Source organism: Morone saxatilis, unplaced genomic scaffold (assembly GCF_004916995.1).
Source record: "Morone saxatilis isolate NCDOM2014 unplaced genomic scaffold, NCSU_SB_2.0 Contig16, whole genome shotgun sequence".
NCBI classification, from domain to species: Eukaryota; Metazoa; Chordata; class Actinopteri; family Moronidae; genus Morone; species Morone saxatilis.
The window spans coordinates 1,183,672-1,194,690 of record NW_023339718.1 but is presented as its reverse complement, the minus strand read 5'-3'; the positions used below and the strand labels follow the sequence as shown (position 1 = coordinate 1,194,690).

General features: G+C 41.2%; 2 protein-coding genes across 3 annotated transcripts; both read left to right on the top strand.

Moving 5' to 3' along the window:
• Positions 1 to 806: 806 nt before the first annotated feature.
• lztr1 (leucine-zipper-like transcription regulator 1) lies at positions 807 to 8,504 on the top strand. Of its 2 annotated transcripts, none has more exons than XM_035658773.1 (20): positions 807 to 967; positions 1,147 to 1,415; positions 1,505 to 1,567; positions 1,652 to 1,708; positions 1,803 to 1,882; positions 1,985 to 2,093; positions 2,702 to 2,785; positions 2,866 to 2,923; positions 3,014 to 3,153; positions 3,246 to 3,447; positions 3,653 to 3,763; positions 3,897 to 3,989; positions 4,083 to 4,178; positions 4,619 to 4,808; positions 4,924 to 5,093; positions 5,308 to 5,591; positions 6,045 to 6,194; positions 6,853 to 6,958; positions 7,091 to 7,171; positions 7,600 to 8,504. In XM_035658773.1, the coding sequence occupies exons 2-20, from the start codon at positions 1,237 to 1,239 to the stop codon at positions 7,714 to 7,716; spliced, it is 2,370 nt and encodes a 789-aa protein (XP_035514666.1). In that variant the 5' UTR covers positions 807 to 967; positions 1,147 to 1,236; the 3' UTR covers positions 7,717 to 8,504. The 2 variants fall into 2 exon arrangements, with proteins under 2 accessions (XP_035514666.1, XP_035514667.1); XM_035658774.1 differs by having other exon boundaries at positions 1,133 to 1,415.
• Positions 8,505 to 9,840: 1,336 nt separating this feature from the next.
• si:dkey-98f17.3 (uncharacterized protein LOC793143 homolog) lies at positions 9,841 to 11,019 on the top strand. The gene has a single exon (XM_035658772.1). The coding sequence runs from the start codon at positions 10,363 to 10,365 to the stop codon at positions 11,017 to 11,019; it is 657 nt and encodes a 218-aa protein (XP_035514665.1). The 5' UTR covers positions 9,841 to 10,362.

Here is an 11,019-nt window from a genome sequence, read left to right as displayed (position 1 = left end):
ACGCATAGCCTGGCTCAGCTAGAGATACGAAACAGGACAGGTAGAGAGAAGGTTCATAGTCTAGAACGACTTAGGAGAAATGTTTTAAAACTAGAAAACGTTGTGTATCAGAGATTCTGAAACTGTTTGGTTTTTTGGTCTTGTTTTGGTTTTACAGGCTGCAACATTATTGTTCTGGTTCATCAGTGTTTAGCAGCAGCAGGAAGGTGTGGCAGCAAAAAAACTATAAAAATCTACTATGCGCTCTCTAACCTGCATCAAATGGCACACAGACACAGTTAGTGACTAGATGGTGAACATAGTTTAATTAAAGCAGCTAAAAAGCCTGATATTTCTCCGAACTAGAGGATGAATATTGAACGTATGATGGATTTTTAAAGCTTCTTCCAAAACAAAGGATGAGATTGAACCAAAAAAGCAAAGTTGCGTGCCGGAAACCTACTACCTTTACTCAATTTGCACTGTTTACTGTTTTGCTTACTGTGGCTACTGTGTTATAAGTTAATTTAATTTTTAACTTTATTTTAATATAGGTTTAATGTATGTTTAATGTATGAATGTTTCATATGCTACTGGACACTTGAATTTCCCTCGGGATAAATATAAATAAAGTATCTATCCATCTAACATTTATCAACAGCTGATCTTATGACTGATTTTAAAATAGTAACTTTATCACATTAATTATTGCCATTTATAACATTTAAAACTGTTATATATATTAACATATTCTTTATTTACAGCCTATGAGGGTTAAACCTTTATTTATTTATTTATTGACTGACACAACAGGAAGTGAAGCTCTCTCCAGTCTCTCGCTCGGGGGCGTGGTTGGCCGATTGCTCTTTTAATGGCAACACTCTTTGTTTTTGCTTTTTTTAACCTTTAGTTTTTGTTGCTAAAACCTCGCTGCGAACTCCTTCACTTAGTACACGCACCACTTCACGCGTGGCACCGTGTAAAACAGGTATTTTAGCAGCTATTTGTTAACTTTTCATTCGCTGTCGCTTGTTGTGCAGCTTAGCAGCAGCTAAACCAGCGTTAGCTATGCGGCTAATGTTTTTATTTTTGCAGCGCCGCTCGGTTGCTGACTGATATCCGGACGAGCACAACCCTCTAACCTAAACACAAGCTTTATCTACACAGTGTCCGGATAGCAGAAGCTCTCACGCTGGAGGACCGACACTAACGATGGCGTTAACAGTGGACGTCCCCGCAGACGAGTGGCCCTGAGTCATGATTCAGCTGGACGAGTTAGCAGCAATGTCCTGCAAATCAACCAAAGTGGCCCCGAGTGTTGATTTCGACCACAGTTGCTCCGACAGCGTGGAATATCTGACGCTCAACTTTGGTCCTTTTGAGACTGTCCATCGCTGGAGAAGACTCCCTCCGTGTGATGAGTTTGTTGGTGCCAGGTAAACGTGTTGTTTGGTGGACAGATGCAGCTTTAGTTGACTGTCTTGTCTTGTTATTCGTGCTGTAACTTTCATTTTGCTCCATGTAGGCGCAGTAAGCACACTGTGGTGGCCTACAGGGATGCCATTTACGTGTTTGGGGGAGACAATGGGTGAGTAGTTCAGCACAGTAGCTGAATATCTATATTTATAGGTCACTGCATCATGTGGCTTTTGTATTTTCTGTCCCCTAATAGGAAGAACATGCTGAATGACTTGCTCCGCTTTGATGTGAAGGACTGCTCCTGGTGTCGGTGAGATTACAGCAATGCACCATGAATGAGCAACTGAAAAGAAATGCAGACCACATATGATGAATCGCCTGTGTATGTGTGATGTTCACTACAGGGCCTTCACCACTGGAACTCCTCCTGCTCCCAGATATCACCACTCAGCTGTTGTCTATGGCAGCAGCATGTTTGTGTTTGGTAATAAAGCCTTTGGTCTTCATCATCAAATGTCATTCATTCCCCTTTTTTTTAAACTCGGGGGGATATTGATGCTCTAATGTTTGACTTCATGTTTTTCAGGGGGCTACACTGGAGACATCTACTCAAACTCAAACCTGAAAAACAAAAATGATCTGTTTGAGTACAAGTTTGCAACAGGGCAGTGGACTGAATGGAAAGTGGAGGGGAGGTAATGTGTGTGTTTTTTTTTTTTAGGATCAGTTGTTTCAAAGCCAGAGCAATTTTGTGTTTTCTCCCGACATATCGGACTTTCACTTCCTATAATTGAATCAGAATCGTGTTTATTGTCAAGGAAGTTTTTACACATACGAGGAATTTGCATTGGTGCGTAAGAATCACAAAAAATCAAGTACTTTTTCAATATAAATAAAGATGGAAAAATCTAAAGCTGTACAAGAATGATATTTACAATGTGCAAGATAGAAAAACCAACAGAAGTGCATTAATGTAATGCACTATACAGGGTGGGTTTAAGAGTCAGTGTCAGTGGGGTTTCTGGGCCTTGTTAATGAGGCCAGCTGCAGACGGGAAGAAGAAGCATATATTATCACTGCAAGATGATAAATTGCCGGGGAATAGTCTGGGAATAGTCTTTTCTTACATATGGAAACACAATTTTAAGATGCATGGGGACATAAAAACTTTGTGGAAATCAAACCAACCTGCTCCTTTTTTAACAGTTTTGGGTATTTTTGGTGTAAAAATGTAAAAATAATACATAAAAAAAGCCAGTAAGAGATCATAATTTAGCCCTGCTGTCCTTTGTTTTCGTTTCAGTTTGCCAGTGGCGAGGTCTGCACATGGGGCCACAGTCTATAGTGACAAACTGTGGATATTTGCTGGCTATGATGGGAATGCCAGGTATGTTTGAATGTTTCTTTTAACACAATTGATAAACAGTTTTTCAGCATAATAGTGACAGATATTTTCCCCATGTGCAGGCTGAATGACATGTGGACCATCAGTCTACAAGATCGAGAACATGCGTGTTGGGAGGAGGCCAGTATAATACATTTTTATTATACTATAACCCAAACACCGAACACTGAACTGTATTAACGTCTCTGTCTCTGCATTTGTGGCCATCAGATCGATCAGAGTGGTGAGATTCCTCCATCTTGCTGCAATTTCCCTGTAGCTGTATGCAGGGACAAGATGTTTGTGTTTTCTGGCCAGAGTGGAGCCAAGATCACCAACAACCTCTTCCAGTTTGAGTTCAAGGGCCACATGTGAGTATATCCTTTGCCTCCGCTCATGACACACCTCACTCACTCATCCTGTAGTTGCCAGCGTTACGTGAGACATTATTCCATTTTCTCAGGTGGACACGCATCCCGACTGAACACTTACTGCGGGGCTCCCCACCGCCTCCCCAGAGACGTTACGGCCATACTATGGTTGCCTTTGACCGCCACCTGTATGTATTTGGAGGTGCGGCTGATAACACCCTGCCCAATGAACTGCACTGTTACGATGTGGACTCTCAGAGCTGGGAGGTGATCCACCCCAGCCTGGACAGTGAGGTATGAACCAAATAGATTTACAAAGAACTGGAAGTGGTTGAATGATATCACAAATGTACTTTGCAGACAGGCTGAATTATAATGGATTAAATAGGTCTGTAAATACTATATACAATAAATTGATATAAATATTGGTCTAAACTTTCTTTCTCCTTATATTTAGTTCAGTTCGAAGGCTGAATTTCCTCTGTCTTTGCCTCCTCAGATGCCCAGTGGTAGACTCTTCCATGCTGCTGCTGTGATTCAAGATGCCATGTACATATTTGGAGGAACTGTGGACAACAATGTGCGCAGTGGGGAGATGTACAGATTTCAGGTCAGACAAATTCATTGTTGAAATATACAAGCATTTTCTCTAAATATTTTGTCTCTCTCAAAGAAAGATTATGGATTCGGTATACTTGAACTGTAAAGTACCTCTTAAAATGATAATTCTGTCTTTCGTGCAGTTCTCCTGCTACCCAAAGTGTACTCTCCATGAGGATTATGGCAAACTGTGGGAGAATCGTCAGTTCTGTGATGTGGAGTTCATTCTAGGCGAGGTGAGTTTTCTAAACTGCTGATTTAAATTAATTAGGTGACTTTTGAGTATTGTTACATATTGTTCCAGCTGTTTGACTCCTTGTTGTTTACAGAGGGAGGAAAGAGTCTTGGGGCATATTGCCATAGTGACTGCAAGGTGTCAGTGGCTACGGAAGAAAATCCTGCAGGCTTGGGATAGGCAGCGACAGGTCAGAGCCTTGTAACAAATGCACTTAATTTCCTCTGAGACACAGGAAGATGATCGGTGTTGTCATAAGATATTTATACAAGTGAAAAATTTGTTAATACGGTTGAACTGGCACACAGCGGAAGACTTCAGTCCAAATTAACTGTTCCAATTAGGCAGGGATGCACCTGTGCCACACTATCGCACATCACAATATTAGAACCTTATTTACAATGTTAAGCAATGGACAGTGTCACAATATTATTCCCACAACCATATTTCTATAAAATGAAACAACTCTGCACTGACTTCAGACACAAATTAAAGCTGCAAACAGAATAACAACCAAATGACATAATATGACAACAGTTGTAACAATAAGAGGTCCATGCTATAGAGGAACCTCAACTGTAATGTTAAACAAGGTTTTACATGTTAAAGCGTACCATAATCTGTGTGCAGAAGATTAAACAAGACAGCAGTGAGGAAAGTGATGAAGGTACAGCTGGAGGCCCGAGGGATATCCCAGCGGGCAACAGGCCATCGGGAATACAGCCGATGCTAGAGGTATCCATCAGGGAAGCAGAGGCCCAGCCTTTTGAAGTCTTAATGCAGTTCCTCTACACTGACAAGATCCAGTACCCACGCAGAGGTACCTCTCTCCTCATGGTTGCTTTATTTGTCAGTCTTTTGATTGTAGCTGCAAAAATAATAAAGAAAGAGAAGAAAAACTGACAAATTTTCATTTTACTTGCTTGTCTCCATAGGTCATGTCCAGGATGTTCTTCTAATCATGGATGTGTACAAACTGGCTCTCAGTTTTAAGCTTTCCCGCCTGGAGCAGCTGTGTGTGCAGTACATTGAGGCATCTGTCGACCTGCAGAACGTTCTCAGTGTTTGTGAAAATGCCAACAAGCTGCAACTGGACCAGCTCAAGGTAACTGTATAAAACTAACTTGTTTTTACTGCCCTCTAGTGGTTGAGGTTCAGGGTGTTTTCAGTACAGTAAATGTTATGATTTCAACCAAAAGAAGTCAGTAAAATAATGCTCTGCAGCTTTATTACGTTACTTTTTAAAACCAGAAATACCTAGGAAAGAGAGGTGATACTTGATTCTAATATTCATGCTAACAAATTGTTTCTTTCTCTAGGAACATTGCCTTAACTTTGTGGTGAAGGAGTCACACTTCAACCAGGTGATCATGACGAAGGAGTTTGAACGTCTGTCCACTCCGCTGATTGTTGAGATAGTGCGACGAAAGCAGCAACCTCCTCCCAGGTTGTACTCAGACCAACCTGTGGACATCGGGACCTCTCTGGTCCAGGACATGAAGGCCTACCTGGAGGGAGGCGGCCTGGAGTTCTGCGACATTATCCTGCTGTTAGACGGACACCCACGACCTGCTCATAAAGCCATACTGGCAGCCCGATCCAGGTAGAGTCAGCACAGGTTTTATGATCTTCTTGGTGCACGTACAGCAGCTCGAGCAAGTTATCAGACCACTTTTGTACTTTTTTGTGTAATGATACTAAGCACACATTTTTATTTGGTATTTTCCCTCCACAATTTAATGTGCTGCTGCTTATTGTCAAAAGAGAAGAAGCACACTCAGTCTTACTACTCAAGCAAGTTTAACTCTTAATGGCAAAAGAGTGCCATCTTTAGGTTTTAATAAGATGATTTTAACAACAAAATTTTGTTTTTTTAGAAACAATTCTAATATGTAAGATTATTTTACCTGATAATATACTTTTTTTTTTTTGTGGAATGCACAAACATATCATAGAGGTGATAATGTTTCTTAACATTATACTTGGAGACATCGTGTTCCCTTTCAGCTTGGTTATATGTCTGACACTTTTTAACGTTTACGCTTTTGTTCCTCAGTTACTTTGAAGCGATGTTCCGCTCCTTCATGCCCGAGGATGGTCAGGTCAATATCTCCATTGGTGAGATGGTTCCAAGTAAGCAGGCCTTTGAGTCCATGCTGCGTTATATCTACTATGGCGACGTCAACATGCCTCCAGAGGATTCCCTGTATCCTTCTCAAATTCAGACTGCTTTAGATTCATTCAGCAAAAGTCTTTCCCAGGCAGAGCCCACTATAATGACAACATTGAAAACAAATTCAATAAAAATACATTTTGAAAGAGACCACATCCTTTGATGAGGCCAACTCATGAAATGGTACCCAGCTTCTGCTCTTCTCAATCCTTGAGCCAGAAAATACTAATTTGACTAACAGAGAGGAACTGTGATGGAGTTAAAGTGGAATGAGAAAGCTGTACCCACAGTGGTTGTGGGAGTGATTCAGATTCAGGCAGACACACTCAAACATACTTCTCTTATTGCTTTGATGTCTTCTCTCCATTTGAGACCCTAACTTAGTGTTAGAAAATGTTGACTTTGTGTTTTTTAGGGAATTTTGTTCAGTCAATTTCATTATTGGTCATTATTGCAACTGCATGTTATTGGACTTCTATTCAGCCATTGTGGTCGCTACTATGAGATGGGGTGCATATAATGAACAAAGCTCTACTGTCTTAATTTGCTGTGTCTAATGTCTTCTGTTTAAAGCTAGAAGTGACTACATGAGTGGTCAAAACACGTCATAATGTTGGTTTAGCATTTTTCACAGGAATGTATCACAGAGAGATGTTTTTTGTTTTTTAATTCCTTGACCTGTCATAAACAGCTATCTGTTTGCCGCACCATATTACTACGGGTTTTCAAACAACAGACTGCAGGCTTACTGTAAGCAGAATCTGGAGATGAACGTCACTGTGGAGAATGTCTTGCAGGTATTTGTGTTTTTACCCGTGGGGGGAGAAGTGACCTAATTTGACAATGTTGTCCCACACTTGAAGACATTTCTTTATGCTGCATGAATCATTTCCGTACTCACTGCTCCCTCAATATTTCCCCCCCTTCAGATTCTGGAGGCAGCTGATAAGACCCAGGCTCTGGACATGAAGAAGCACTGCCTACACATTATTGTCCACCAGTTCATTAAGGTGGGTGGGCTTGTAACCGGAGCCCTGGGGGTTTGCTGCCCACTCACTGCAGCTGAGCTAACCATGTAGGCCTGTCTTCCTTGCGGGAGACTTTGGCCTCTTAGTGGATCACCCTCCCATCTTCTGTGCAGAGAGGAGACTGTTTACAGCCCGGCCGGCTGAACAAGCACCTCATCACATAACGATGAGGGTCAAAGTGCCACTCTGATTATTGTTTGTTATTCAAAGACACAGCGAAGCACTCAATTCTCACCCTCCTTCGCTGGAGTTTTGTTAGTGTTTCTGTGAAGCTTCTTTCTGTTTATCTTCATTTTTCATGCATGAGCAATCAAGTGCTGCTTGTTCCCCATTTTGCTCTGTTTGACTCATTGTCTTGTCTTAATTTATTGCTCATTTTTTTCATTTTTTGCTCTCCTCCCCTCCCAAAGGTATCCAAGCTTCCCAACCTGCGGTCTCTCAGCCAGCTGCTGCTTTTGGACATCATTGAGTCTCTAGCTACACACATATCAGACAAACAGTGTGCTGAGATGGGCTCCGACATTTAGGATGACGCCAAGAGCCGGGCTCTTTTCTCCTTTCACAGAAGCCATACATCTCTGCTCCACCTACTACTAGTCATTCCCTCGTCCCCAACTCGCAGTACTTTCCTTTATGTTGGACCTTGCATGTCTCAACCCCCTCTTATCCACGCAGTATCAAATCATTCTCGTCTCGCTCTGCGTCTCAGTGAGGAGTGAAATCAGTGAAGAAACCAGATTCTAGCTCAGTTACAATTGTTAAGTGGTCCAAAAACTCCCTTTTATGTTCAGTTTGTCATTTTATTTATTTTGATTACAGACAAAAACTGCAAGGTTTTATCCTGCTCAGTATTGTTGCTGCATTTTTTTTTTAAGATATGCAGTGGACTGTAAGAATTCACACTTGTGACAATATAGAAATGTTGCCCTCAGCTGTCTTGTTTTAAGTTACCTGCTCAGATACTTAATTAAAGTATACTATAAAATTGATTATTTATCTAAATCTGTATTCTACTACTTGTAGTATTCTCATCTCTGACACAGTTAACACGCCTGGATTAAATGTTGTAAGGAATCAAAAACATTGTATGAAAATAATCAGAATGTATGTCTGTCTTGAAGCTATTTGTTTTGTTTAATGTTATTGTCATTGGCACACATCTTTGTAATAATAATCACCTCTTAACATTACTAACAAACAAGGTGTCTTTATCCATATAGCAATGTGTATTTAGTGACATCAGTATGCTGTTATTAAATATAAACCCACATGGGTTTCATGTATTTAAGGCCTTAATAAATCTTATACAAATTTAGTCGTGTTGTAGAGAGTCTCTATTCCCCACTCCCCCCACAGTATCACACTCTGCCATCATAAATCTAATGGACCCCCTGAATGGCGACGCATTATCTATCCATGACCCAACATACCTTTTAAATCCTTCACTCACCAAAGCAAAGAGCAGATACTCTGCAGCTTGACTCAGCTACTACATTGCACTCCTAAACTGCAGTACTGCTGTTCTGTGATATTTATGGTAGCTTGGATTAAAACTGCATGTCTCAGATGAAGCAATTTGAAAATATATGTTTTAATAATAAGATGCAGTTTCTTCCCAAAGTCTTTATAATAACATTGAAGTAATTCACACATATCTTTACATGGAATACCAGAACAAATCTGAAACCCTCACCATAAACTAAAGCCATTGTATACACTGAAAAAAAACCTGAAGGTTAATGTCCTGACCTTTCATCAAATTAGCCACGTCCTTCAGGGATTTCAGTTTCCACAGATCTGTGGATGATAAGGTCAGACAATGGTCTTTGGTTTGAGACGGTGAATTCCTTCAGCTTCTGTGAGGTTTAGCACTTGCAAAGATTTTAATTTACTCAAGTGAGCTAAGCAAAAATGTAATGGGTTGATTGTAAACTAGACTCCTTTAGAGCAGATTTCACTGACTTCAGGGTGTTGTTCCCTGTACAGATTTAGTCTTTCCTCAGAAAAGGATACACGATTACACAGCTGTCCTCTGTTGACTTTACGTTGCTGCCATCACACATGTGTTTTAGATTTCATGTATGTGAAACAAATAGAAGGATGTTTTTTTTGTTTTGCCATATAGACTTATGCTGTACAAGAAATATTCAGTTTTATTTGGTGTAAAGACTGAAAAATGCACTTATGATACTTATTTATCAGAATTCTTGTGTATGTCTTCTAACTTATCATATTTGTATTTTGAGATTTTTTTTATGTATGTGTGTAACTGAATTGCCTATGTGTACTTCTGTTTGCACACTCACTTGCCTTAAATTGCCCCTCCAGGGACGAATAAAGTATTTTGAATTTAATTAAACCCTAAACTACATTAAGTATGATTTGAATTAAATGGAAAGTGTAATGTTGCATTTTGGGAATGATTTAGGTGTTTTATTTTGATGATTTGTCAATGGAATTGAGAAAAAAAGGTTGACCTAAATGCTGAGGTACTAGATTGAATTCTCTGTTAGCTGCCAATTGCACTGCAAGATCTGTAAAAACCCTCAGTGGAATTCACAAAGTGTTGGACTCTTTTGGGCTCTGTTGTAAGTACCGTTGCAGTGAGCACAAAGTACTATTCATAGTCCAGATACTTGAGACACTTGGCAAATTCGAAAGCTCCTCCTTCGAGTGTAAATGTCTTAACTGAAAAAAAATATCTCATCGGTGACATCAGTAAAGCAAATAATCTGAAATAATTACAACTTTTAAAAGGTGGACTGAATTTCAAAGCCACGCAGAAACAGGACATTATAGTCATGCCTCGTATGGCTCTCTAATTCTTCTTTTTTCATGTCCAGCTTGCTCATGTTTCACTCATTTATGTCCACTTGTGCACACACACAGCCCAGAATCCCACTGGACATATCTGGTTTCATCTTAAAACAGAGTTCATTGTTCACTGCGATGATACTGAACACTGAAACAAAACAATATGTCTGTTGTCAGGCTGCTGTCCTGGATTATGTCCCACTTATCAGGTGCATTTTATTAAGGTGGCTGAATGAGAGGGCTGGTTGGTCCTGCTACCTCAGCTGGTGGGACGGGCTACAGAGCCATTTAGGATTTGATACCTGTTACATAGACCTGCACACTTGAGACACTTGCCACATTGCAGCAGAAAGCAAAAGATGGTTTTTCTGACAACTAAAATCATGCAAAGGACTGCACTCTTTGTGACGTCAGGGGGTTTGATCACGTCTCTCATCACCGCCTTCCTTCCATTTTGGAAGACAATGAACTCTGATCTGAATGAAGTGGAGAACTGGTTCTCTGGGCTGTGGCACACCTGCCTCTACACCGAGGAGGTGGGAATTCAGTGTAAGGCCTACGAGTCCATCCTGGGACTGCCGATGGACCTGCAGATCTCCAGGGTGCTCATGTCAGTGTCTATTGGCACTGGAGGTTTAGCTCTGCTGGCTGCCTTCCCAGGACTGGAGGGGGTTGAGATGTGCATGGGCCGACCTGGACTGAAGAGACAGCTTGTCATCCTCGCCGGGGTGCTGTCCTGGGTGTCAGGGCTCACCACCCTGGCTCCTGTCTCTATTGTGGCCTACACAACTCTGGTGGAGTTCTGGGACGAGGGTTTTCCTGATGTGATGCCACGCTGGGAGTACGGAGAGGCAATGTTCTCTGGATGGTTCGGAGGTTTGGCACTGCTCATCGGAGGGACTCTCTTCTTTGTAGCTGTGTGCATGGGGGACTTCGACCAGAGACCACCAAGTGTGCCAAACAGCCCGCAGGTGAAGCACAGGACAAAGCACTACCTGAAGACAGAGGTGTTATAG

Excerpts from the sequence above, each read along its gene's own strand:
- lztr1 (XM_035658773.1), top strand. The coding sequence starts at position 1,237 with ATGATTCAGCTGGACGAGTTAGCAGCAATGTCCTGCAAATCAACCAAA. Across the intron at positions 1,883-1,984 it reads CAGCAGCATGTTTGTGTTTG|GGGGCTACACTGGAGACATC; the intron begins GTAATAAAGCCT and ends CATGTTTTTCAG. Across the intron at positions 7,172-7,599 it reads TTGTCCACCAGTTCATTAAG|GTATCCAAGCTTCCCAACCT; the intron begins GTGGGTGGGCTT and ends CCCCTCCCAAAG.
- si:dkey-98f17.3 (XM_035658772.1), top strand. The coding sequence starts at position 10,363 with ATGGTTTTTCTGACAACTAAAATCATGCAAAGGACTGCACTCTTTGTG.